At 43.7% G+C, this 26,879-nt stretch overlaps 1 protein-coding gene across 2 annotated transcripts in view; it reads right to left on the reverse strand.

The window, feature by feature from the left end:
• The window catches only part of RAPGEF5 (Rap guanine nucleotide exchange factor 5), a 235,203-nt gene extending 215,984 nt beyond the window's left edge, over positions 1–19,219 (reverse strand). For both annotated transcript variants that reach the window (XM_010804110.4, XM_005205289.5), the window contains exon 1: positions 18,918–19,219. In XM_010804110.4, the coding sequence (XP_010802412.2) occupies positions 18,918–19,148 (231 nt within the window). In that variant the 5' untranslated portion in view covers positions 19,149–19,219. The remainder of the gene's footprint in view (positions 1–18,917) is intronic.
• Positions 19,220–26,879: the final 7,660 nt, after the last annotated feature.

Here is a 26,879-nt window from a genome sequence, read left to right on the forward strand (position 1 = left end):
GTAAAATGTGTCAGAATCTCTGGGCAAATCAAAGTACAGTACACGCAACCTTTGCTGCCTAATAACTAACCCTGATTGTTATTTTACACCTGCTTTGCTCTTTTCCTACTGTAACAGCAAGTTTAATTTTTGAGATCAAAGAACTGTCAGGAGCATGACAGCTTAGGAGTAGTAGAACAGTGCCTGCAAACCTCTGTTAGAAGGACACTGTGTGTCATCTTTCATGGGAACGGGCAGATCTTTTCTCTTGCTGATAGCCTGCTTTCACTTTTTTCTTGAGGTCTTAAAGAAAAGATAAGCCTACTTCTTGGAGCTGTATTCCAAACATTAGTTTCACTGGGATGCAGCACATAAATAAGGCCGGATACCACTCTCACCAAGGTAAGGAGACCTCAAGCTGGAGAACAAGCCCAGCCCTGATGTCACTCCCACTGGAGGGTTTTCCCTCGTCTGCAGGCCAGGGAGGTAGATGCCCTGCTCTTCTCTGTGCTCTTAGGTGCTTTCTGTTCTACCACAGTCATTACCATGCTAATTTGTAATTTGTACAGTTTTATAGGACTATATTGTAATACTATGAACCTGTTTACCTCTCCAGCTGGACCGAAAGACGGGGATTATGCCTTTATTCATTTCTGAATTCTCAGTTTCTGGAGCCTGAGGTAGACACTCCTAATATCTGTGCCTCCTTTCTCCTTCAAAGCTCCTGGGAAGAGGACACGTTCCCCCGTGCCTTGAAGTGAATGAGGTCATACGACTTGCTCCAGCCAATCGGATGTCAGCAAAACACCCTTCAGAGAGGTGTATTTAAATACCCTTGTGGAGTTCTCCATTCTTTCTTCACATTTCGCAGTCATAGTGGAAGGTGATGATGATGCAGAAATGTCCTACGATGGAAGCAGAGCCACCACATGGAGGACAGCTCCTGGTGATGAGCACCCAGACACAAAACGGTCTTTCAGTGAATGAGAAATAAACGTCTATGGTGTTAAGCCGCAAAGATTTTGTGGTATTTTTGTTATTGCAGCAAAACCTAGACTATCCTGACAAATCAGATGATAGGTACCTTACGTAGATTTTTAGAAGAAAGAAAAGATATCAGGAAATGCAAAAGTGAGGATGACTCACTGGACTGCAGTCTGGGATTATTATGAAGCTGCCTGTGGTGAAAGAACTGATTAACAAAATCATTAATCCACTTTATTTTGTCATCTGTCCAGCCTTGTACTCCCAAAGCTAACTGCTTAAATGAAGGTTCTACATTTATTACTGCCATTAAGGAATGAAACTGATTTTGCATTTCACAACCTTAGTTCTCACCAGAGCAATACCTTCTTGTACACATCTTTTGGACCAAGATAGAAGTCTCTATTTAAAGGAGGTAGTTTGGAAAATGAAAACTAATTAGAAAACAATGTTTGTAAACTCTGCATCCCCCAGTGCAGACCAGTGAGACAGTGGTTATCCAAGCCCATGCAAAAGTTCTTCTCCTGGGAAGTTAAGGAAGAGAGGTAGATAAAACTGCTGTAAGAGCTTAAATCACCTAAAAAAGAGGGAACCTTTAACATGTAAAAGTGGGTTTGAATCACCCAGATTTCTAAAAGGGGCTTGTGGCATCCTCGTTTATATGAAACAGCCCTCAGCTGGGGCCAGGTGAATGTAAAAGGATGAAGAAGCAGGAGGGCTGTGCAGGGAAGCATGGAGAGCAGACAATAGGGAGAGCTGATTCACGGAAGATGAGCTGGGAGCACAGCCCACCAGAACAGCCTTAGGGAACAAAGCTGGGGGAGGAGGAGGGAAAAGCAGGCCCTGTGGAGCCAAAGGCAACCAAACTGATAATGAAGATGCCTAGCTCATCCCAAGGAAGTGAGTAAGGAGGTGAGTCCTTAAAATACCAGAGAGGGCTCCCAGAGATCTCCTGGGGCCAAACCAGAGATGGAGATACAGCAAGAGAAAGGCTCTCTCCCCAGGGAGGAGCATAGGGAGGACCCCGACCCTAGGAGGTGGAAACAAAGCAGATCAGCAAGAACCATCCTCATCCCACGATGCGAGACTGGAAAAGAAGCCTATGATGGGGCCCCCCTCCTCCATGCCGGCCTCCTCCTTGTTCCCTGGACAGGATATGGCCTCTCTGAGGATCATCTGCACTAGGAACCCCCTTATTCCCTCAGGTCAATTTTCACTAACAGTTGACATTCACACATTACCATGTCAAGGCAGCCTCCATCCAGGAATTCACCATGGCCTTCCTGGTGGACTTGGGATCCTCTCCTCTGTGTCTTATCTTCTCAGGGTGTCCAGCCACCAAAACCTCAGGATAAATAACTAGAAAGGAGGGAAAATTCAGGAGAAACAAACGGCTCATGTACCTGAAACCTGTGCCACGTAACACGAGATGATTCACCAAGATTTGCCTCAATTGTGTAAGGTCACACTCCCAACTCCCTCCCAAAGTCATGTTTTCTGACACAAAGGTATATGAAAACACAGAAAGAAGAGGGAAAAAATTCCAGAATTCATTTTTCCTCGAGAGCTTTTCTTCTTCCTAAAGAATTGTAACAACAGAAAATCTGAGCTCAAGGACCTGTTTTATCTTTAAACCATTTAAGACAAAGTATTAAGACAAATGAAACACAAAGTGCAATCAAGATTGCCGGGAGAAATATCAATAACCTCAGATATGCAGATGACACCACCCTTATGGCAGAAAGTGAAGAGGAACTAAAAGCCTCTTGATGAAAGTGAAAGTGGAGAGTGAAAAAGTTGGTTTAAAGCTCAACATTCAGAAAACGAAGATCATGGCATCCAGTCCCACCACTTCATGGGAAATAGATGGGGAAACAGTGGAAACAGTGTCAGACTTTATTTTTCTGGGCTCCAAAATCACTGCGGATGGTGACTGCAGCCATGAAATTAAAAGACACTTACTCATTGGAAATAAAGTTATGACCAACCTAGACAGCATATTCAAAAGCAGAGACATTACTTTGCCAACAAAGGTTCACCTAGTCAAGGCTATGGTTTTTCCTGTGGTCATGTATGGATGTGAGAGTTGGACTGTGAAGAAGGCTGAACGCCGAAGAATTGATGCTTTTGAACTGTGGTGTTGGAGGAGACTCTTGAGAGTCCCTTGGACTGCAAGGAGATCCAACCAGTCCATTCTGAAGGAGATCAGCCCTGGGATTTCTTTGGAAGGAATGATGCTAAAGCTCAAACTCCAGTACTTTGGCCACCTCATGCAAAGAGTTGACTCATTGGAAAACACTCTGATGCTGGGTGGGATTGGGGGCGGGAGGAGAAGGGGACGACAGAGGATGAGATGGCTGGATGGCATCACTGACTCGATGGACATGAGTCTCAGTGAACTCCAGGAGTTGTTGAGGGACAGGGAGGCCTGGCGTGCTGCGATTCATGGGGTCGCAAAGAGTCGGACATGACTGAGCGACTGATCTGATCTGATCTGATCTGATTAAGACAAACTTTACTACCCACCCCTACCAAAAAACTCTAAAAGCTGTTGAACAGTTTCAACCTGGGCATAAGATTTCAATATAAAAGAACTGATAAACATACAGAATTGGTACAAGTCTGTGCTATGGTCCTGCTTCATGGTGAGGGTACTGCAGAGGGTGATGTAGCTGAGGATCAAAACCATGAACAGCATTTTTCATCTTATTGATATGCCCATCACTGGAACCCATGGACAAAGGAACTGAAGGCGTGGTTATTCTATTCCACTAGTTGTTACTTTGTGAATGTAGTTCTGGCAGGCACTTCAGAATATGTTCAAAATACTGTGACAAAACGGAGCAAGATCCAAGTGCCGCAGAAAGACCTTATGACCCCTGTGTAGAGGCTAACAACACTAGGGGTGTCTGGGGAAACGGCAGGGGCAGGAGAGGAAAAAACAAACTGTTAGGCAACTGTCGAAGAGGAACGTACGTTCTTCATTAAAAAACTCCTCTGAACCCTCGCCGTGCAAGTTTACGCTTAGGGGTGACACTTGGGTCACATTCTAGCAGTTGTAGCTTCTCACCCAGGGACCTCTTGGGACCTTCTGTGATTGATCCAGAATCAATTTAAAGACCCCTTTCCTGCACTCCTCACCTCTTATTGTCTTATTCAGTCACCAAGTCATGTCCACCTCTTTGGGACCTCATGGACTGTAGCACACCAGGTTGCCCTGTCCTTCACTATGTCCCTAAGTTTACACAAATTTATGTTCATTGAGTCAGTGATGCCATCCAATGATCTCATCCTCTGACATCCCCTTCTCTTACCGTCAATATTTCCCAGCATCAGGGGCTTTTCCATTGAGTCAGCTCTTCACATCATGTGGCCAAAGTACTAGAGCTTCAGCTTCAGCATCAATCTTTCTAATGAATATTAGGGGTTGATTTCTTTTACAATTGACTAGTTTGACCTTCCTGCAGTCCAAGGGACTCTCCAGAGCCTTCTCCAGCACCACAATTCGAAAGCATCACTTCTTCAGTGCTCAGCCTTCTTTATGGTCCAACTCTCATGTCCGTACATGGCTACTGGAAAAACTATAGCTTTGACTATAAGGACCTTTGTTGGCAAAGTAATGTCTCTGCTTTTTAATATGCTGTCTACGCTGGTCATAGCTTTCCTTCCAAGGAGCAAGTGTCTTTTCATTTCATGGCTGCAGTCACCATAGGCAGTGATTTTGGAGCCCCTTGACATAAACTTCACCACCAATTGCCCATTCCACTCATGATGTTCTTTTCATCCAAGGCTACACCTTCTACCATCACTCTTCCCATCTTTTGGGAGCTCTTCCTTCCACTCCAGTATCAATCAAGGATCCTCTCAAAAGACAGCCTATCAAAGGTGTGTGGGCAAGGTTCCGAGAGCCAGCAGGAGAGGTTACAGAACATAGGGGTTGGGAATGACAAGCCTTTAACAGCCACAGGCAGGAGGGACCAGGGAAGACACAGGTCTACTGGAGACGGGAGAGAGCTGAAGTAATGGAGGAGAGGCTGCCCTGTTGAAGCTGGTAACAGACAGGCACAGGCACTGCCGGCACTACACAGAAAAGGAGAAGCGGCAGAGGGCACAGACACCCACCCCTGACTCCGCTCCTCCCCTGGCCTTCCAGTGACTGAACCCAAACCAAAGCCACATGGCAGGAGCCCCAGTGATGACTATCCAGAGGGCAGGCTCCAAGGTGTAGACTGGAACGAAACAGAGAGGACAGGGGATGGACAGAGAATCAGTAGGCCAGCTGCCAAGGGCCCTTTGTGTTTCAAATGCTCATGACTTTTTCAACTGCCAGTTACTCTGTGGAAACCAATCAGGGGTAGTTTCCAGTATTATTAATTCTAATTAAGTTCTTATAGTCATGGTCTTCCATCTTGGCTTGTCCTTCCATCATGAAGGTGGCAAACAGAACAGCAGGTAGACTCCTGGCCTCAGAAATTTTCTGACATTGAAGGGAATCAAATTTTTAAGGCCCTTTTGACTGGTGTTTAAGTGTGGTCCGTGTCCCAGAAGCATCAGCATCACCTGGAACTGCACAGAAATGCAGATTCTTGGGCCCCATCCATGACGTATGGAATCAAAGTCTCTAAGACTGGGGCCTGGGAATCTGTGCTTTAAAAAGCTCTCAGGGATTCTCATGTATGTATATGCTACTGTTTGAGGAGTCCTCCTTTAGACCCCATCTTTGACATTTTAGGGGGGACGACCATGGATATCCTATCAGAGATGCTTCAGGTGTAAGGAGCCCTTGACCCTGAACTTCCTCACTACAACCTTTAGCAAGATACCGATGTCTGAGCCTCCATTTTCCTACTTAGTTGCGGTCACTATAGCCAATAAAATCTATTTCAGCTTTTCCAAGGGCTTGATCTTGAAATCCCTCAGATTTGTCATTTCAGGAGACAATGATGATGGCAGCGATGACAACAGCAGCAGCTCACACTAAGCCTTCTCCACAAAACCAGTTTCGTCTGAAAAGTGCTGTGCATTTTAACCTGCTTCCTCTCCTTCCCTGTGAGGTGGGCACTATCTTTGCTTCACAGAAGTGGCCTATGGAAAAACTCAGTAACTTGTTTTGTCTGTATAAGAAAGGAATACCTACTTCAGAGCTATGAACACAGTATGAGAAAGCATTCTGCAAATATAAAGCCTTATATAAATGACAGCAGTGTGAACAGCCAGCTACTGATGAACTGACCCTGTGGAGTTTCATTAAGCTCTAACTTCGTGGGATATTTGAAGTAGATTAGAATACAACTAGCAGGCTTCTTCTTATTTTAAAAAAAGTCATGTGCCAAGAAGAGTAGAAATTTCAGCGTTTCAGCGGGTGCTATTTGAAGATTTTTCATAAATTTGAAACAGTAGAGGAAAACAAATATTGATGCTAATCTGAATCTAAAAAATAGCTTTCCCTGATGACAAGAAACAGCAACAAACCTCTCACCTAAAAGAAGATAAAACCACCTGGTAAACTCTCCCCAGATACAAAGGGCTGCTGACACAAGTTCTCTTCTGACTCCTCTCCCAGAATTCTGTTTATGGCCAAACAAATGATTTAATCTTCTGGAAACAAATTCATAGGTAACATCATTTTTACTCTTTTGATATGATGGATTCTCGATTTAATCAGAATCTTCCTCCTTCAAATGTTCTTTCTATTAAATCATTATCTTCCACTCTCTAACTCCAGAGATGAGGTGACTATTAAGACCCATCTTTCCCTCTGCCTAAAACATGCCCCCAAAGTGTACTGGGGGTTGAGCTGGCATCTCAATGGAGAAAGACCTTGGCTGTACAGACAGGGGCCAAGAAATGAAAACTGGTCCCCTCTGCCACCATCAACTGCATGATAGAATACCAGCATTCCATTTTAACTTGAAAGGTTATCTGACTTATTCACACAGCCGGTAAATGACAAAACATAAGAAAAAAAAGTCTTTTCTATTATAACAAAGCCAAATTCTATTTCAATGGATTGAAACAGGCATCATACTTCCCCTACTCTCTAAAAGCAACATCACACAGTTTCTTTTTTTTTCCCTACAAAAGATCTCATACCTATACATAAATTCACAACACAGTATGATGGAGTGTACCATTTGTAGCGCTTGTTCTTTACAGTCAACATTTAGAGTGTTAGACCAAGCAGAAGTGATAAGCTGTTCACCTCCCTCAATAGCAGCAGGAGAGAGTACAACAAATTTACAGTCAGCACCAGAGGCAAAAGTGTTAGGCAATCACAAGTATTTGCGTGTACACCTCAGAACAGCTGCAGGTAAATGATCTGACAAGGTCAAATTCGACTGAACAGCAAAAGCACCAACGGGGCTGCAGTGAGTTGCTAGACCAGTTAGAAAAAAATACAGGAAGACAACCAGCTAGATTGCAGAAGCCCTGGGTTTCTGGACTCTAACTTTAGAAAGGTTTGTTTCGCCTGTATTAGAAATCCTGAATTATGTTTTTTCTACAGATAACACAAATGGTACAAAAAGCAAAGAAAAGCACTTTACAAGGGAGAGGCCAAAGCCTCATGAAAAAAGCAAGTAAAACATAAAAAAGATTAACTGAGTCCCAGAAGGTAAGATCTGCCATCTTCCCACACAGTGTACAGTGACTCAAAGACAAAGTCTAAACTCTATCGGCATTTGTGTATATTCATGGCTGTTAGTTTCAAAAAAATAAGAAATTCATATGGGAAGTTTACCTTTTAAATTTTATGGGAAAAAAAAAACTGAAGGGAACCAATAATAAACTTTCTATAATTTCACCTTCAACATTATTTTAAAGATAATACTTTTTGTAGGAAAAAATTTATATGTATTCTCCTCTGTCATTTAAAGCATTACCTAAGCAATTATCAGTGCTCAGATAAATTGTTAATGCACTCATTAAAATTTTCACACTTCATGAATAGATATGGATTTTGTTTGTATTGGGATTCCCTGGTGGCTCAGATGGTAAAGAATCTGCCTGCAATGTGGAAGATCCAGGTTCGAGGGAACGGCTACCTGTTACCGTATTCTCACCTGGAAAATTTCACAGAGGAGCCTGGAGGGCTACAGTCTACGGGGTCACAAAGAGTCGGACACAACTGAGTAACTAACACTTTGTTCGTATGCATTATTTTATTTTTTTAACAGGAGAAAATCAAACAAAAGTTTAGTAACACGCATACATGGGAAAGATCCAGAAGTGAGTGACCTGGATGCACGATTTTAAAGCTGTGATTTACTTTGCTATGTCGACAGATAAACTATGCAGCTACATTTAAAAAGTAAAACATGGCTTATTACAGCTTTAATTTAAGACATCAAGATTTCAAGATGGCATGCATGCTAAGTCTCTTCAGTCGTGTCCACTCTGTGCAACCCTATGGACTGTAGTCCTGCAGGCTCCCCTGTCCATGGGATTCTCCAGGCAAGAACTGGAGTGGGTTGCCATGCCCTTCTCCAGAGGATCTCCCTGACCCAAGGATCAAACCTGCGTCCCTTATGTCTCCTGCATTGGCAGGCTAGTTCTTTACCACTATCTCCACCTGGGAAGCAAATTTTAACATACACTATCAATTTAATAATAGTTTCGAAATGAAAAAAGTTTTATTCCATTAAATGATCATATTAATTTAACAAACATCCCTATTTCAAAAGTAATAAAATGAAAAAGAGAAAGAGATTGTAATCAAGAAAATACATTCTCTTATTTGGAGAAAGGATGCAGCAGAATAGGTAAACCTTGGAATACAGAGCCAGATTTCCTGGGTTCAAAGCCCAGCTTCTCCACTTAATAGGTGATCTCAGGCAATCTAGCCAGCATCTGTGAACCTCATTCTCCACTTCAGACAAGACGACGACAAAGAGAATATCAGTCATACACAGCTGTTATGAGGGTTCAGTGATTAATGTTCTTAAAGTACCTCAAACAACCCCAAGAAAGTACCTCAAACAACCCGAGATGATGAATGTTACATGAGAATTTGTTAAATAATAACAATTATCATCACCACGGCCACCACCTCCCAGGACTCACTGAAGCTTTTGCTGCATTGAGGTGAATAAATTTCCAATTCAACCAGCCATTAAAATGCTTTAATTTGGGGAAATATTTACCGACTGAGCACCTGACACTATGCCAGATTTTTAGAGGAAGGAAAGATGAAAAGTAAAATAATTACAGAACCATGGTACTGCTTCTAGAAGAAAGGCCTTCTAACTAGGGGTGTGTGGTGACCCAGGCTTCAGAACATCCACAAGCCCTCTGAAATGAGGTGCAAAATTATGCCTGCACATGCTTTTTTCTAGGGTGCCACCCCAGATTCCAGCAAAGGCCTGGGATTGTGGTGGGGGGGGGAAGTAGAGAGCTATTTGTTTCAGGTAATCACATCCATTAAAAGATAAATGGGCCAAAGCTTAATTTTAGTAAAAGACACTTGTGTATTCTCAATGACTTGATTCAATTGTAAATGGATTCTTTTACTTTGATAGGTACGCATAGTTCCCACTTCCTAATCAGATGTTTCTTAAATATCAAACAAGTCACCATCAGAAATGTAAATCCTGGGTTATCAGAAACTCATTCTACCTCTTCTTCCAGTCTTCTAGAAAAGGAAGCTACTTGCTTTATATAAATCTCCAAGTTTATTTGCAATACGCAGCCAGTCAGTTTCCAAATCTCCAGAGCAATGGCTTCCCGAATGAGTCATCCTAAACCTTCCTGTTTCTTGAACAATGGCTGGTATTGCAGAGGGATGACAAACAGCTGCTGCTGCTCAAGCCATCACCAAACCTTGCAAGTGGATAAAGACGAATCCTGGAAGCCATTTGCTTAAGACACTGGAAAGAAAGTAAGCTGTGTTTTGCACTAAACTTGAAATGCCTAGGGCACCCCTCGTTTTATATAAATACCACACACTAAGGGATTCTACCACTGGAGTTCCTTGGGGTACCCACTGTTTCAGTGCTCAACATGTCATAATTACATCCATGTCTTAGACAACAGGGTACAGTGGCTCAGTGGTAAAGAATGGACAGAGGAGCCTGGCAAAGCTACAGTCCATGCGGTCACAAAGAGTTGGACATGACCTGGCGACTGAGCGAGCATGCACACAGACATACACACACACACACACACACTTAGACAACATGGTTTTGCAGAAAGGCCACACAGACTGTAATCAGATAGTCCTGGGCCCCACTCTGACTGCACTACTTCTTACCTGGGTGATCATGGAAGGCTATTAAACCTCTCTAGATGGTAATTTTCTCAAAGTTGAAAATACCTTCTCCTTTTAGAGGACTACTGACATTTCAATCTGATAAAGACATGCCAGAATCCACGATATTGTCCCTGAACTCTCCCTTTTCCATATGGACTTATAAATAAATGATTTATTATAACAATAATTAACCATGGTGGGGGCAGCCATTGATTTTAACTACTTTGCCTTCCCATAAAATCTTATAACCTCTCACAAAGTACTCCTTGATAACATAGTGTTACTAGCATGATCAGTATTCCTAACCAGGGTTGTTATGCAACATTGAGGCAAAAAGAAAGTCACAAGCGCTCAGAGTCATCCCCAGTGACTTTTCTCCCACCTTTCCTTCTATTTTTAGCTTCACAAGTTACCAATTACTGCCAAGTCCATTTTAGACAGTGCAAGTGTGAACCTCAGACTGTTTTGTTATGGTATCAGTATTTAGACACTACCTAAAATATTCACTCTATGTTAGGACACCACGATTTTTAAAAACTTGGAAACTGACACTGCATACAAGAGCAAAATTTTTTATGCCTAGATTTCCATAAATATGTCTATGTAAGTCCATTTGCTTAGAATAAGCATACAGCTGGGGAAGAAAACATTTAAGCTGCAAGGTGCCCAAAGCTTCCCAGACATTGCCTCTATTCTCAGAAAAACCTGACCCACAGTGTATCTCACAACAGCGGAAGAAAATGAGGCTTCAAGAGCTCAGAGAATAACATGCGAGGATAGAGAGTAGTGGCCCTGCAACTCAAAGTTTGAGCTGGCCAGAAGTCACTGTTTCTTAAATAAGACCAACACGTGCTGTCCTATCTGATCTGACTCACCTTTCCTGGAAGATGCATGCCTCCTTTAATGACCTTTATCTTCTGACAGGCTACCATAAGCAGATAAGAGTAGGGAGGATGAATTCACAAACTGTTTGGATTGATGACGATAGGCCTGCGAGTTTTTTGCTTAGGACACACTGACTTCGAACTTTAATCTTAGTAACTATTAGTTACTATACACACCTATAACCACAGCATTTCCCCTCCCCCGACCTCTCCACCTCAATCCCAGGAGGACCACAAGCCCTTGTGTGCTCCAATGACAGAAAAGTTAATGTGTGGCATTATCAACAGCATGTACTGACCATTCTCAAGAGGGGTAAGGTCATACCAGCAGGTACTATAAAGCCTATGGGCATTCATTGGAAAAGGTCCTGATGCTGGGAAAGACTTAGTCAGGAGAAGGGGACAACGGAGGACGAGACGGTTGGATGGCATCACCAACTCAATGGACATGAGTTTGAGCAAACTTGGGGAGATGATGAAGGACAGGGAAGCCTGGCGTGCTGCAGTCCACAGGGTCACAAAGAATTTGACACTGCTGAGTGACTGAACAACAACAACAATGGACATTTAGGGGAAAAAAAAATAGACCCTAGGTCCTCAGTGCATTTGAGAGTCAATTCAGGACATGGACTATGGAACCAGACTGGCTGCATTCAAACCTCCCTTATCCCGCCCACTCAGTGATCTTGGGCAAGTTACCTCTAGGTTTCAGTTTTCTCATTTGTGTGTGTGTGTGTATGTGAGTGTGGGGGTGTGTGTATGTGTGAGTGCACACAAGTGCACTCAGTTGTGTCCAACTCTTTTTGACCCCATGGACTGTTGCCGACCAGGCTCCTCGGTCCATGGGATTTTCCAGGCAAGAATACAGGAGTGGGTTGCCCTGTCCTCCTCCAGGGGAATCTTTCTGACCCAGGGATTGAACCCACATCTCCTGCATTGCATGCGGATTCATCACCACTGCACCACCACCTGAGAACCCCCTTCCTCATCTGTAGAATGCAAATAAAAGCATCTATCACAGAGGCTTGTAGTGACCGTTAAAAGTTTATACCAGAACCTACAAGGCACATAATTAAGTGCTATGAAGTGTTAGCACTGATTTTAATTTAAATACAAGGAAGAAACTACATGCTTTGCCTATGAGATATGTGTATAAAATGACTATAAGTTGGCCATACTGGTATAACTTGGAGCAGAACGTGTTTCTCGATCGACAAAGTCTTATTTCCAGCGGAGGAGGGTGGTAAGCCAGGCCTGAAGCATTCCAGCTCAGACACAGGAAATGGGCAGCCTTGTTCTTCTTTGAGAGGGAGTCACCAGGGTGGGATTCAATCTCTGGGTTGGGACGATCCCCTGGAGAAGGAAAAGGCAAATATCCACTCTGATATTCCTGCCCAGGAAATCCCATGGACAGAGGAGCCTGGTGGGTTACAGTCCATGGGGTTGCAAAGAGTTGGACATGACTGATCACAGGAGATGGTGATGGACAGGGAGGCCTGGCGTGCTGCAATTCATGGGGTTGCAAAGAATCGGACACAACTGAGCGACTGAACTGATCACACACGTGCATCAGGGTACAGGCTGTAAATGAAAAAGAGAGAACTTCCAGTTTCTCAGGTCTGAAGAGCCACTGAGACCCTGCCTGAGTGAAGAGTGGCTGAAGGGAAGAGGTCAAGGCAGAGAAAATTGATCCAAAGGCTGAGAATCATAGGAAGACTTGGGTGAACAGTCAAACTGGCACGACCGGTGAATCATTCTGATTGAGGTAAATGAAACAGATTTCAAGAAGATGAAGAAAGTGGTGGAACACTGCAGAAAATATTCCAGCAGCCAAAGCCCAAAATAAGGTAGCCCCAGCGCTCCAACAGTATATATAGAAAGAAGGAATGTAGCTACCAGTTATTTCATTAGAGGGAAAAAATGACAGTCTTAGAAACAGCCTGATGAGAAGAATTTTTAATGAAACAAAAACTTAAGATGAAAGACTTAAAAAGAAGGTTAAAAAAAAAAACTCAACCACTATGAGAGGCAAAAGTTGAGGGACATGAATGGTTTTCAGAAGAAAAAAAATCAGTACTCCTTGGGAAAATGGCTGATTTGGAGTCTGGACCAGGAAATGGGAAAAGATATGCTTAGAATAACTTGTGCTGAAAAGGAAGAAAGGTATCAGAGACTACTAGGGCCTTTTAAGAAGTACGCAGGAGATAAATAAAAACTGAGCATCAAAAAAAGACTATTGCCTTCAATGGGTTGAAACAAATTTACAAACAACTTACAAACAAATCTAAGATCTTACTGATACTTGAAAAAGAAAAAAAACTCACTGGTTGCTAGGGCATTAAATCATAACTCAGAAAATTGATAAAAGGGAAAAAAAATCAAGCCTTTCCCTTGTCCTTCCTATACAATCTTTTTTTCAGAAGACCCAAGTAGTTCATGAGGGTAAATTTTTTATTTTTCGAGAGTAAATTCTTTATAGACAGAATTCCAACTGATAAATGCAAGAGGAATGATAGGTTTAGATCATCATTTTGCAACCTCTGATGAAATGGATCTGGGTTACAACTATCAGGGGTGTTACAATCATTAGGCGAAAGGTAGAAAGGTAAGTTAACCCCACCTGAACCCACTAATCACTCTTGTTATCTCAAGCAGGGACACATTCAGGCATCATGCCTCTCGTGATGCGATGCAACAGATTATACACAGTAATACCTACCAAGAATGCTCGATCTTAAGTCTGAATCTAATCAAGCCACTACATCTCACTGCCAGATTACAGGAAACATGGAAAATAAATGAACAAACTAGACAACATCACAAGTAAGAAGTGACCCCAGAAGTGGACATTCTACTTGACAAACGACCTGCTGTCTCCATCACATCAAAGGCATGAAAAAAGAAACGGGGGGAGGAGATGGTTATAAAATAAAACAGATTTGAAAACCTAACAACCAAACACAATGCATGGACCTTAATTCCTGGTTGCAACCAATCATAAGTGAAAAGACATCTCTGAGAAAAATTAAATATGGGAATTATGTTAAGGAATTATTATTAAAATTTTAGGCAAGAAAGGCACACTTTTTTTTTAAGGAACAAAGTCCTTATCAGAGATGTAAACTGAAACACTAGAGTGAGATGACACAATATTTAGGATTTTGTTTTAAAATACACCAGTCCCTCACAAAAGAAAAGTGGGGAAAAGAGAAATAAGTGAAATGAAATTGATAAAATGTTAATAGCTAAAGATAGGAAGTAATTACATTGTTCTTTCATAATGTCCCCAACACAAAGTTAAAAAAGAAAATTAAATGGTTTTGGTGTAAATTCAATCTGTCCCTTATCTTAGCAGTGATTTTTTAGGAGGCAGTAAGAAAAAGCTAGTCATTCCACCTAGCCTAAAGAGGTGCAAAGAGTCTTAATCAGCTTGCATTCTGAATTCAGTATGACAATAAGTGACTGAACCAAGGAACCAGGAGTTCTATAGTAACAATCAAATGTCAGCTTATATTCTCCCAATAAGAGACAGCCTACAAGCCACCTGGGTTGGGCAACACAACTCACAAAGAGCTTATCTGATGACAGTTGATGTCAGATTGTTAAGATCTGGGACAGCCCAAGGCAGCATGGGCAAGGGCCACACAGATTCCTAAATCAGATCTTGGTCAATACAGAAATTGCAAACTTTCCTACCAGCTTATGTAATACACAAAGCTACTTTCTTACCAGTGGTAATGAATCTGTGCTAACTTGTCCCTATAATCACTCAGCTATAATCCAGAAGTACAGCTCATGACATACAGAACTAAAGGTCCACACAAAGAGCTTAGCCATGATTTACTTGCATTAATATCACTGCCCTAACCAAGGGGCTAACCACATGACCCCAGGTGTTTACAAGTCACCCACTGGTTTGATACACACTGCTTGTGTTTTTCTCTTTCCTTCAAACACTTCTGTTATGGACTATTTGTGTTCCCCCAAAATTAATGAAGCCATAAGCCCCAAGATGCTGGTATCTGGAAGGCCTGTGGGAGGTACTAAGGGTGAGATAGGTCATGAGGGTGCTGTCTCCATGATGGAATTAGTGGCCTTATAAGAAAAGGAGAGAGATCGAAGAATCAGAACAAAAAATTCTAAAATTTGTATGAAAATACAAAAGACTCCAAATAGTCAAAGCAAGTTTTAAGAGAGAGAACAAAGCTCCAGGTATCACATACCCTGATTTCAAACAGTTTATATTGCAAAGGTACAGTCATTAAAACAGTATGGTACTGGTACAAAAAGAGATACACAGATGCCAGTATCTATATCAAAACAATGTGGTACTGGCACATAGAGAACTCAGAAATAACCCATGCTTATACAGCACACTGCTGCTGCTGCTGCCGCTAAGTCACTTCAGTCGTGTCCGACTCCGTGTGACCCCATAGACGGCAGCCCACGTTAATCTATGACAAATGAGGAACATACAACAGAGGAAAGACAGCCTCTTCAATAAATAGAGTTGGGAAAGCTACAGGCAAAAGAATCAAACTGGACCACTTTCTAACACCATATACAAACTCCAAACAGATTAAGGACTTACAAACATAAGATCTGAAACCATAAAACTCCTAGAAGAAAACATAGGCAGTACACTTTGCTATCAGTCTAGCAATACTTTTTTGGATCTGTCTCCTCAGGCAAGGAAAACAAAAGAAAAAATAAACAAAAGGGGCTACATCAAACTAAAAGGCTTTTTCACAGTGAAAGAATCCATCAACAAAACGAACAGGCAGCTTACTGAATGGGAGTACGTAAACTTTTTGCAAATGATATACCCAACAAGGAGTTGATCTAAAATACGCAAACAACTCATACAACTCAACACCAAAAACAAAAAATGGGCAGAGGACCTGAAGGGACATTTTTCCAAAGAACATAAGCAGATGGCCAACAGGCATATGAAAAGATGCTCAACATCACTAATCATCAGGGAAACGAATCCAAAACCACAATGAGATATCGCCTCACAGCTGTCACAACGACTATCATCAAAAAGACAGCAAACAGCAAGTGCTGGGGAGGATACACAGGAAAGGGAATCCTGCCGTACCACTGGTTAAGGTTATAATCGGCACTGTCACTATGGAAAACAGGATGGAGATCCCTCAAAAAATTAAAATAGAACTACCATATGATCCAGGAATCTCACACATGGGTATTAATCCAAAGTAAACAAAAACCCTAATTGGAAAAGATATATGCACCCCTATGTTCTCTGCCACGCTATTACACCAGCCAAGATATGGAAGTAAGTGAAGTGTCTGCTGATGGATGAATGGATCAAGAAGATGGGGTATATACATATAATGAAAGATGACTCAGCCATTAAAAAAAATGAATTCTTACCATTGGTGACAACCAATCCATTGGATGGATCTAGAGGGTATTATGTTAAGTGAAATAAGCTAGAGAAAAACATACTGGATGATCTCACTTACATATGGAATCTAAAAACCAAAACAAAATCAAAGTAGAGATACAGAGAATAAACAAGTGATGGGGGTAGCACAAAACAGGTGAACAAGAATAAGAGGTATAAGCCTCCAGTCGTAAAATACATAAGCCATGAGGATGTCATATACAGCATAAGGAATATGGTCAATAATACTGTAATAACTTCGTATGGGAACAGATGGTAACTAGCATTACATCATTACGTCATTTTCTAATGTACGCAAATACCAATCAGTATGTGGTACACCTGAAACTAACATCATATTGTATGTCAACTATATTTCAGTTTAAAAAAAGAAAAAAGAGAGAGAAGGCCATCTCTTTTCCTCCACGGGCACCAAGGAATGGTCACATCAGGACAAAGAGGGACGGTGACTGTCTGCTGGCCAGGAAGTGTTCTCACCAGAAACTAAATATGCAGGCACCTTGATCTTGCACTTCTCAGCCTCCAAAACTGTGAGAAAACACGTTTCTGTTGTGTAAGTCTATGGTATTTTTTTTATGGTAGCCTGAACAAACTAATACATATTTCACCTATTTTTCTCTTTCTTTCAAACCCTTTCCAACTCCTTTGATGGGAAGGTTCCATGATCACAAAGGTGGTTCCAAAGCCAAAGGAGGGAAAACAGTTGAAAATTATGGGTTTCCAATGTCAGAAAACTTGACAATCTTCCCCCAATTTAAAAAAAAAAAAAAAAAACTGGCCCTGCACTTATGAAATGTATTTGGAATGTCACAAGGAGAACTAATACAATATTAGAACCAAAGAAGGGCTAATAAAGTATATCTTATTTGAAGTAACCACATTCAAAATAATTAATAAGAGTAAATATGTATTTTGGCAAGGTACACCACAACATCCCAGACAGGGGGAAATTCAAGTCTCTATGCAGAAGAACACTCCAGATCTATTTACACAGAAACCCTGGGCGATCCTCCTCACAGACTGCCTGGCTGCCCTCATGTCCTCAGTATTCTGTGCAGTGAAAAAATAACTATCAAGGGTAACAGGAATACGATTTAACCTACTTTTCCCTAGACTCCTGGAAAGTCTCTAACTCTGATTTTTGTGTTTATTTAGCTATCATATCTTTGGGACACATTTCCTCACTTTCTTTGTACCCTGTACACCACATGGTAAGGTCATTTGCAGTAATTCCTAAACTCCCCTGGTCATTTGACCTAAAGATGTCCTATTACTGCTCAGCTAATCCTCAAAACATCCTTCTAAGGTAGATCATGTACAGTCATCTCTATGTGGGAAGAATTCTTAGGGAAGGAGGTACACAGCCTAGAAAGGCCAAAGACTCAACATTAATTCAGACCCTTTCCTGCCCAAAGGAAGCCATACTAAACCCAGTGTTTCTCCCTAACGCTCAAGTTTCACAAACCTATCTTTCAAGAGCTGGAAGTCCCCCAGCAAGATCTTTTAAGGCAGACAACCACTTCTTTTCAAAATTGCAGACCAAAATGTCTACCTTGTGGTACCTTCTTGGTAATGTCTCCTTAATGATGCAAAAATTTTAAAAGCTAAGTAAAACCTCCCAAAGGTGCCCAAGGCCTTGGTAAGCAGGGACACCCGTAAGTCAGTAGTGCCTGCTGAGTGACTTATGAGAGATCCCAGGCCGTCCCGCTTCTCTTAACCACAAAACATGTCTGACCTGCTCGGGCCATTAGATGCACTTAGAACCCAACGAGGGACACTCCTCCACCAGGAAATCCTACCGAACACACCAGCAGGAAGTCAATATTTAAGATTCTGGGGGCGTCGCCGAGAACTAAGTGCTGGCGACTGGAGAGCCCAGGAGCTACAGATCGCCCCGGAACTTCCAACTCCGGCGTCTGTCCCTCGGCCGTGGCGGCGGCCAGAGCCAGTGTCGGTGCCCAAAGCTTGCAACGAGGCGTCCGACAGCAGTGCACACGTCTCATGCCTCCTGAAAACTGAGGTCCCGCGCTTGGGGCCTTGGGCTCGCTGTTGGGACAGGGCCGGCCGTTAGGCACCGGACACCTGCAGCTCCCCCTCTAGAGAAAGGCAAACGGCCCTTCTTCCGGCGATGCTCACGGTCCCGCGGCCAGAATCCAGGTGCGCTTGGGCTAAGTCAGGTGCACCTAAGGGAGAGGGAAACCGCCGCTCCGCGGGGGGCACCCCACGACCCCGCTTTCCCGGGCCCCTCTTCTGCCTAGTCCGGCACAAGCGCCCCACTCGCGGCACCTCCCCAACTTCCAGATGCCCTCCTCGGCCGCCCCGGAGGGTGGGCGCGGGCTCCACGTGCGCTCCTCCCACGCCCATTCCGGCCGCGCAAGACCCGGCCACTCACCCGGCCCCCAGCGGCGCTGCGCTTCCTCCGCAGGGTGAGCCCGCTCCGCAGCAGCGCCGGCAGGTCCCGCAGCCGCGGCCGCGGAGGCACCGGCAGCTGCTCACGCTCCGGCTCGCGCGCGCTGGGGCTGCGGCGCAGGGCGCCGTCCGCCGCCGCCACGGCCGCCACCGCGGCCAGAGCCGGGCTCTCGCACGGCGGCTGCATCTTGACGGAACCCACGGCCATCCTCATGCCCTGACGGCGGCAGTGGCACCGGCGGCTCTTCCCCGCGCTCGCCTCCGCGCGCCGTCCGCGCCTTCGCCAGGCAGCAAGAGGGCGCGACTGCGGCTCGGGCGCGGGGCGCGCTGCCAGCCGCTGCCCATTGGCGCGCGCCGCGGCCCCCGCCAGGCTCAGCCCCGCGCACCTCCCCCTCTCCGCCCAGGTGCGCCTGGCCCCGCCCCGCCCCGCCCTCGCCGCGGCACACCTCCGCCTGCGGACCCGGCCCCCGCAGCCACTCCCCGAACCTTGAGCACCGTCTCTTCCACAGGTGCGGATTCCCAGAATCCACCACCAAACCCACTCCACTGCCCGGCCCATCCCCCTACTCCCTTTAGGCTGAAAAGTCCCACTTCACCCCCTTTTCCTGCATGCCGGGCTCGACCTGAACTTCGACCCGTGAGCTAGGAAGTGGGGAACACCACCACCCCGCCGGGCGCACAAGGTGGTTTTGTTTTTTTTTTCCTCTTCACAGCCTGGCCCCAAATCGTAATTACTAATCCCAGAAATGGTTTTCGCCTAAGAACTTCGAAATAGGCTCTGTATTCTGCTACGAGTCAAAGAGCCCCCACGCTGTCCTCTCTTTGGCACATTCATCATTAAAGTCTAAAACTTTTGTTCATTATGATAGGTGTTGAGCAAAATAGATGCAAGTCTGGTGACCTGGAGGTGATTCTCTGTTAACAAGTTGGAACCTGACCTTCCCTGAAAGGCTGATGCGTGTGATGAATGTGCTTGGTAAAGCGTAAAGGCCTGCCGTGGTGTGAATCATTGTTTACACCATTCCAGGAGGCAGGAATTGTGGAGCCCTGGCAGCAAGACTCTTCCAACAGGGCCTTAGTCCAGATGGCTGTGAACCTTCACCTCCCAGATCAATCTGTCTTCAGCAAGGGGCAGCCAGTAGTTTTACTCCTTATCAGTAGGACACAGGGCTCCTATCTTTGCCTAAGACTTGCAAGAACTGAATAAAGTTACTCACCTTAGAAAAAAAAAGTTGACAACTAAGGATTACAAGGAATCAGGGCCCTTTGTTGGTTTATGTTGGTCTACCACTATACTCTCAGCCCTCATATGGCAGACAACTGGCAAATATATATGGAAATATGGCCATGCAAGGAAAAAAGAATGACCTGTGAACTCTGCCCTCAAGGATCTTAAGACTTCTTGTTCAGTTGCTAAGTTGATCCTGACTCTGTGACCCCATGGACTGCAGCACACCAGGCTTCCCTGTCCTTCACTATCTCCCAGTTTGTTCAAACTTAAGACTTGAGCCAGGACTAGATTACACATATAAAAAAAAACAAAGATATAGTGTTGTAGTCTTGGTAATTGCCAACTGAGTGTGAATAATGAGCACTGCAGCTCACAGGAGCAGGGAGATGCTTCTGGCCTGAGACAGGCAAAGAAAAGTCTATGAAGGGAGTTTGAGCTGTGCCCTCAAGCTGAGTGCGGAAGATTCAGTCAGGCAGAAAAGAGGATGTGGGTCCTTCAAGCAAGAAGGAAAAACATGAGAAAAACGCCAGAGGGGTAGGACACAGAACCTATTGGGCCCTGAATGTGTCCTACTGGTGGGAGAGAGGGATCCTGTGATGGAGGAGGAGAAAATATCAGAATAGATGCTGGTGACATATTGGGCGCCTTACATCCTATCATAGAAAGCTGTGCGTGTTTACTGGACATTACAGTACTCAGACATTACAGTTTCCAAATAACTATTACATATATTTATTCAAGGCTGAAATTCCACTTGTATGGACCATATAAGAGTGTACCAGCTTATATAATGTTCAAATATTTCTGCTCCCACTGGTAATTAGGCATTGCCTTGAGCCCCAATGTCATGAGCTTCCCTCATGACAGTCAGTAAAGAATTTGCCTGCAATGCAGGAGACCCAGGTTCAATTGCTGGGTCAGGAAGATCCCCTGGAGAAGGAAATGGCAACCCACTCCAGTACTCTTGCCTGGGAAATCCCATGGACAGAGGAGCCTGGCAGGCTACAGTCCATGAGGTTGCAAGAGTCAGATACGACTTAGCAACTAAAAAAACAAAAACAAAAACCACTGTCATACTCCATACTCCAGATTTCCTCCTGAAATACCAACTAAAAGTCCACTAGACCTTTGGTCCTGGTCCAGTAAAGGCACTCCAGGACACTTGTGGCTAGCAATCTCTCTGATGAGTGAAGGTTTGTGCCATGTCACCCCTGAGAACACCCTTGGAATCACACCATGAACCTACTCTGCTCTAAAACAGAACACACATGTTCTGACTCCTGGTCCAGATCCTTGGACTTCATGCTCTTTCACAGAGTTTCTTAGTGCAAGATCAGGGAGTCTGGGACTTGACCCCATAGATTCTATGGCATTGACCAAAGGTCTAAAACTTAATATCAACAAAGGCCTTTGGAAGGTTGGCTTGGGGTAAGGTGCTAAATGACAACTGCCATATAGCTGCGGTATAAGACAGACAGTAGGGCATAGCGGGCATGTGTGAGCAGAAGAGCAGTGCCACAGTGTTCCACCCCCCTGCCAGGACCTTGGCACTTGCTTCCCCTCTGCATGGAATACCCCACCTCTGAAATGCTGTCCAGTAGAACTCTCTGTAATGGTGGAAATGTTCTATATCTGCTTTGTAGCCACTAGCCATAGGTGACTTTTGAGCACTGGAAATGTGGCTACTGTGCCAGAAAAACTGAATTTTTAACTTTAATTAATACAAATTAAGATAGCCACATATGGTTGTGGGCTACTCTACTGGAAAGCAAAGTTCTAGAATTCCCTGTTACCCTTCCACTACTCTTTAAGTTTTTTAACTGAAATGTCTCCATTCAGTGAGGGCCTCCATGACCATGTGATTTGAAATTGTAGCCCTTCCCACCTGCCTCCTGCCCTATCTCCTTTCTAACCCTGTAGTGTTGCCGTCCATCAGTCTTCCTATGTTATTTATCTATTTCCCCTATTGTTCATTAAATCCCACAAGAGCCTGAAAGTTTTTCCCTTTTGTTCAGTATCTAGAACATATTAGTCAAAGAATCTGATTTTTCTACATATGAGGACCTAGTTTTTCAAAAGGAGCTTAATCTGGACCTCCTGATTTTGCAATGTTGAAAGTTAAAAAAAAGCAAATCCTATATATGCTAACTTGGCACAGGTCAAACAAAACCACTGGGGATATCAGATCTGATTTTTACTTAGGAGAATGACATCATTAAAGCTAAAGTTTATGTAAACACCAACGTTAAGAAAGTTTCATTGGCTATTTGCAGTGAAGGAAAGTGGGATACCAGGAAGGTAATTCTGGCATTCACCTAACTACAAAAGGATGCAGGTTTGAATGAGTGGAGTCAGTGGAAACAGGGAGAGGTCAGATATTAGACATTATAAAAGAATGCTCCTCAGGCCTTGGGCATGTGTTAGGAGTAGAAAGGTACTTCAGATGGTGATACAGATTGTGTTTTACCAAAATGACCAACACAGTATCTCCTAACCTCAAGATCTTCTGCAATACAATCTTGCTACTCTCCCATGAAGCGAACAGGGTTTCTTTCTCCATCTCCTTGAACCTGGGCTAGCCCTGAGACCATTTTGCCAACAGAATCCAGCAGACCTAACACTGCCAGTTCTGTAAGTTGCCCTTAATTAACCTGGTAACTTTCACTTCCTGCTCTCTTGGGATGCTCCCACTCAGAGAGACCAGCTTCTTGTGAAAAGCCCAGTCTATACAGAGGTGCTCTGGCAACTGAGCTCCCATCCAACAACCAACATAATTGCCAGCCATTTGGAAGCTGTCTGGAATCTCCAACCCAGTCAAGCCTTCCTGTGACCACTGTACTAGCCCACATCTGACCGAAACTACAGTGAGAAGCCAAAGCAAGAACTACACAGTTGAGCCCAAGCAACCCACCAAACTATGAGAGTTAGCAACAAATTGTTTTAAGGCCCTCAGTTTAGAGATATTTGTTACATACAGATGCAGGTTCAATCCCAGAGTCAGGAAGATCCCCTGGAGGAGGGCATGGCAATTCCAATATTCTTGCCTGGAGAATCCCATGGACAGAGGAGCCTGACAGGCTACAGTCGATAGGATTGCAAAGAGTTGGACGGGAGAAGTGATAAGCACGCATGCACGTTCAGTTCAGTTCAGTCGCTCAGTTGTGTCTGACTCTTTGCACATTACATACTAGTAAATGACCAAAACACATGGTTTAAAAAACCATGAAAAATATACTCCTTTATGAATTGAAAAAAAGGAAATTTATATTTCTATTTGCATGTATGTGAAGAAATGTGAAGTTTCTTGCAAGTGGTTGGAATTGGCTACATGAGGAAAGGAAAGAAGGGAGATTTTTTTTTAAGTATAACTTTTTTTTTTTAAAGAGGAAAACATACTACCTATTCAAAAAATTGTTTTAAAAAATGGCTCTGGATTTAGAAAAGTTAGGAGGTAGGGGGAGTTGATTTGAGAGAAGCCCCCCCAACCCCGCCCCGTGAAAATCTGACCGGCAAGAACAAAGGATGAGCTGGGGCCCAAAAGAAAGGACAGGAGCAATGGTGATGCTGGGGTCCAAATATCTGATAGTAAAGGATGGATCTGGGCTGGAGTGCTGAGAGGACAGAGAGGAGCAGAGACAGTCCACTGGGCCCTCGGATCACACACAGAGTGCGACTTTCCAGTCCTCATATGGAATTTGAAGCAATGACTCACCTTGGTTTTCCTCCTTTAATTTTTGTGGTCCATATGATTATCCAGAATGCCAAGGAAAGCATATATCAGCTGGGCTTTCCCTTGTAATTTCCCCCTCCCTGTGTACCTACTTCAGTCAGTTCAGTTCAGTTCAGTTCAGTCGCTCAGTCATGTCCGACTCTTTGCGACCCCGTGAATCACAGCACGCCAGGCCTCGCTGTCCATCACCAACTCCTGGAGTTCACTCAAACTCATGTCCATCAAGTTGGTGGTGCTATCCAGCCATCTCATCCTCTGTCGTCCCCTTCTCCTCCTGCCCCCAATCCCTCCCAGCGTCAGGGTCTTTTCCAATGAGTCAACTCTTCACATGAGATGGCCAAAGTACTGGAGTTTCAACTTCAGCATCAGTCCTTCCAATGAATATTCAGGACTGATCTCCTTTAGGATGGACTGGTTGGATCTCCTTGCAGTCCAAGGGACTCTCAAGAGTCTTCTCCAACACCACAGTTCAAAAGCATCAATTCTTCGGCGCTCAGACTTCTTCACAGTCCAACTCTCACATCCATACATGACCACTGGAAAAACCATAGCCTTGACTAGACAGACCTTTGTTGGCCAAGTAATATCTCTGCTTTTGAATATGCTATCTAGGTTGGTCATAACTTTCCTTCCAAGGAGTAAGCGTCTTTTAATTTCACGGCTGCAGTCACCATCTGCAGTGATTTTGGAGCCCAAAAAAATAAAGTCTGACACTGTTTCCACTGTCTCCCCATCTATTTCCCATGAAGTGATAGGACCAGATGCCATGATCTTTGTTTTCTGAATGTTGAGCTTTAAGCCAACTTTTTCACTCTCCACTTTCACTTTCATCAAGAGGCTTTTGAGTTCCTCTTCACTTTCTGCCATAAGGGTGGCATCATCTGCATATCTGAGGTTATTGATATTTCTCCCGGCAATCTTGATTCCAGCTTGTGCTTCTTCCAGCCCAGCATTTCTCATGATGTACTCTGCATAGAAGTTAAATAAGCAGGGTGACAATATACAGCCTTGACGTACTCCTTTTCCTATTTGGAACCAGTCTGTTGTTCCATGTCCACTTCTAACTGTTGCTTCCTGACCTGCATACAGGTTTCTCAAGAGGCAGGTCAGGTGGTCTGGTATTCCCATCTCTTGAAGAATTTTCCACAGTTTATTGTGATCCGCACAGTCAAAGGCTTTGGCATAGTCAATAAAGCAGAAATATACATTTTCCTGGAACTCTCTCACTTTTTCGATGATCCAGCAGATGTTGGCTATTTGATCTCTGGTTCCTCTGCCTTTTCTAAAGCCAGCTTGAACATCAGGAAGTTCACGGTTCACGTATTGCTGAAGCCTGGCTTGGAGAATTTTGAGCATTACTTTACTAGCGTGTGAGATGAGTGCAATCATGTGGTAGTTTGAGCATTCTTTGGCATTGCCTTTCTTTGGGATTGGAATGAAATAGAGGAAAACAACAGAATGGGAAAGACTAGAGATCTCTTTAAGAAAATTAGAGATACCAAGGGAACATTTCATGCAAAGATGGGCTCAATAAAGGACAGAATTGGTATGGACCTAACAGAAGCCGAAGATATTAAGAAGAGAAGAACTGTACAAAAAAGAGCTTCACGACCAAGATAATCACAATGGTGTGATCACTCACCTAGAGCCAGACATCCTGGAATGTGAAGTCCGTGGGCCTTAGAAAGCATCACTATGAACAAAGCTAGTGGAGGTGATGGAATTCCAGTTGAGCTGTTTCCAATCCTGAAAGACGATGCTGTGAAAGTGCTGCACTCAATATGCCAGCAAATTTGGAAAACTCAGCAGTGGCCACAGGACTGGAAAAGGTGTACCTACTTATCTCCCCATAAATGTACACATGTGTGTCAAACTCTATACAGTCTCCCAACCCCACAGCTACCAGGACTTTGATGAGTCCTCCTTGGTGCCCATCCCTTCCCAACATCTCTTGTTTTAATTTTTCCTCCATTTAAGATGTTTTGCATTTCTTTACCAGCTAATTGAAAGAGAAAATCTAAATACAGTTTTGCCTCTCTATTCAAGCCTGCTAACGCTTTAATATATAATGATCAAGATGGACTGAATGGGACCTTCCCAAGAACTAAGGCTGAAGTGGGAGATCAGAGGCAGAGCTTGCACTTGAAACCCAGTACTGCCCACCCTGCCTCTGCTGAGAATGCCACACAGAAGTGTGTGCTTGATACTAATACTATTTTTATGTTTTATTATGGAATGAATATGCAATTGAGATAAAAGTCACAAAATAATGAAACATGTTTCAAACCCAAAAATGTTAAGCCTTACTCATTTTATTTTAGTTTTCAAGAATCACAAATAGGACTATCTGCCATCAGATGGTTCATGACAAACCTGTGTGATGCTGTGCTATTATTTGTGTAGTATATCATGCACTATGCATCATGCAAATATTCCCTTCAAGGATGACACATTTTTTCCTTACACTATTTGCATTGGTGGCTCCAACCAGAGACCAGCTGATAAGGGTGAGTGTCCTTCCTTGCAAGTTTGTCTTCTACACACTCATAATCTTGAAACAAAATCTGTCTGTTTATGCCTTTTCATATGCCATTGACTGTTATCATACTGGAAATTTCCTTTTTTAAGTCAGGTGTGCACGTTTACACAGCCCTTGAGTATTTAGGACACTGGTTAAAAAAAAAAAATTTCTTTGTGGTCAAAGGCCCAAGAAGACACAGGAGAAGGCAATAGGAGACCTAACTTGACCAACAGACAGCGAGGAAGCCGAGCCAGGCTTGTCCCATCTCCCCATCCCGCTTATGGAAATCTATTTGTCCTTGCACAGATTCAACAGTACCCCTCCTGGAGGTCTTGTATGTTCTGCCCATTGGGATTAATTCTTCCTCAGATAAACCTCAGAGTTTACCTACAACTATAAATCTACTTTCACCACCTCTCTTATCACAGTTAGTCTAGTATTTGAATTGCATGCATGTGTGCAT

Source organism: Bos taurus, chromosome 4 (assembly GCF_002263795.3).
Source record: "Bos taurus isolate L1 Dominette 01449 registration number 42190680 breed Hereford chromosome 4, ARS-UCD2.0, whole genome shotgun sequence".
NCBI classification, from domain to species: Eukaryota; Metazoa; Chordata; class Mammalia; order Artiodactyla; family Bovidae; genus Bos; species Bos taurus.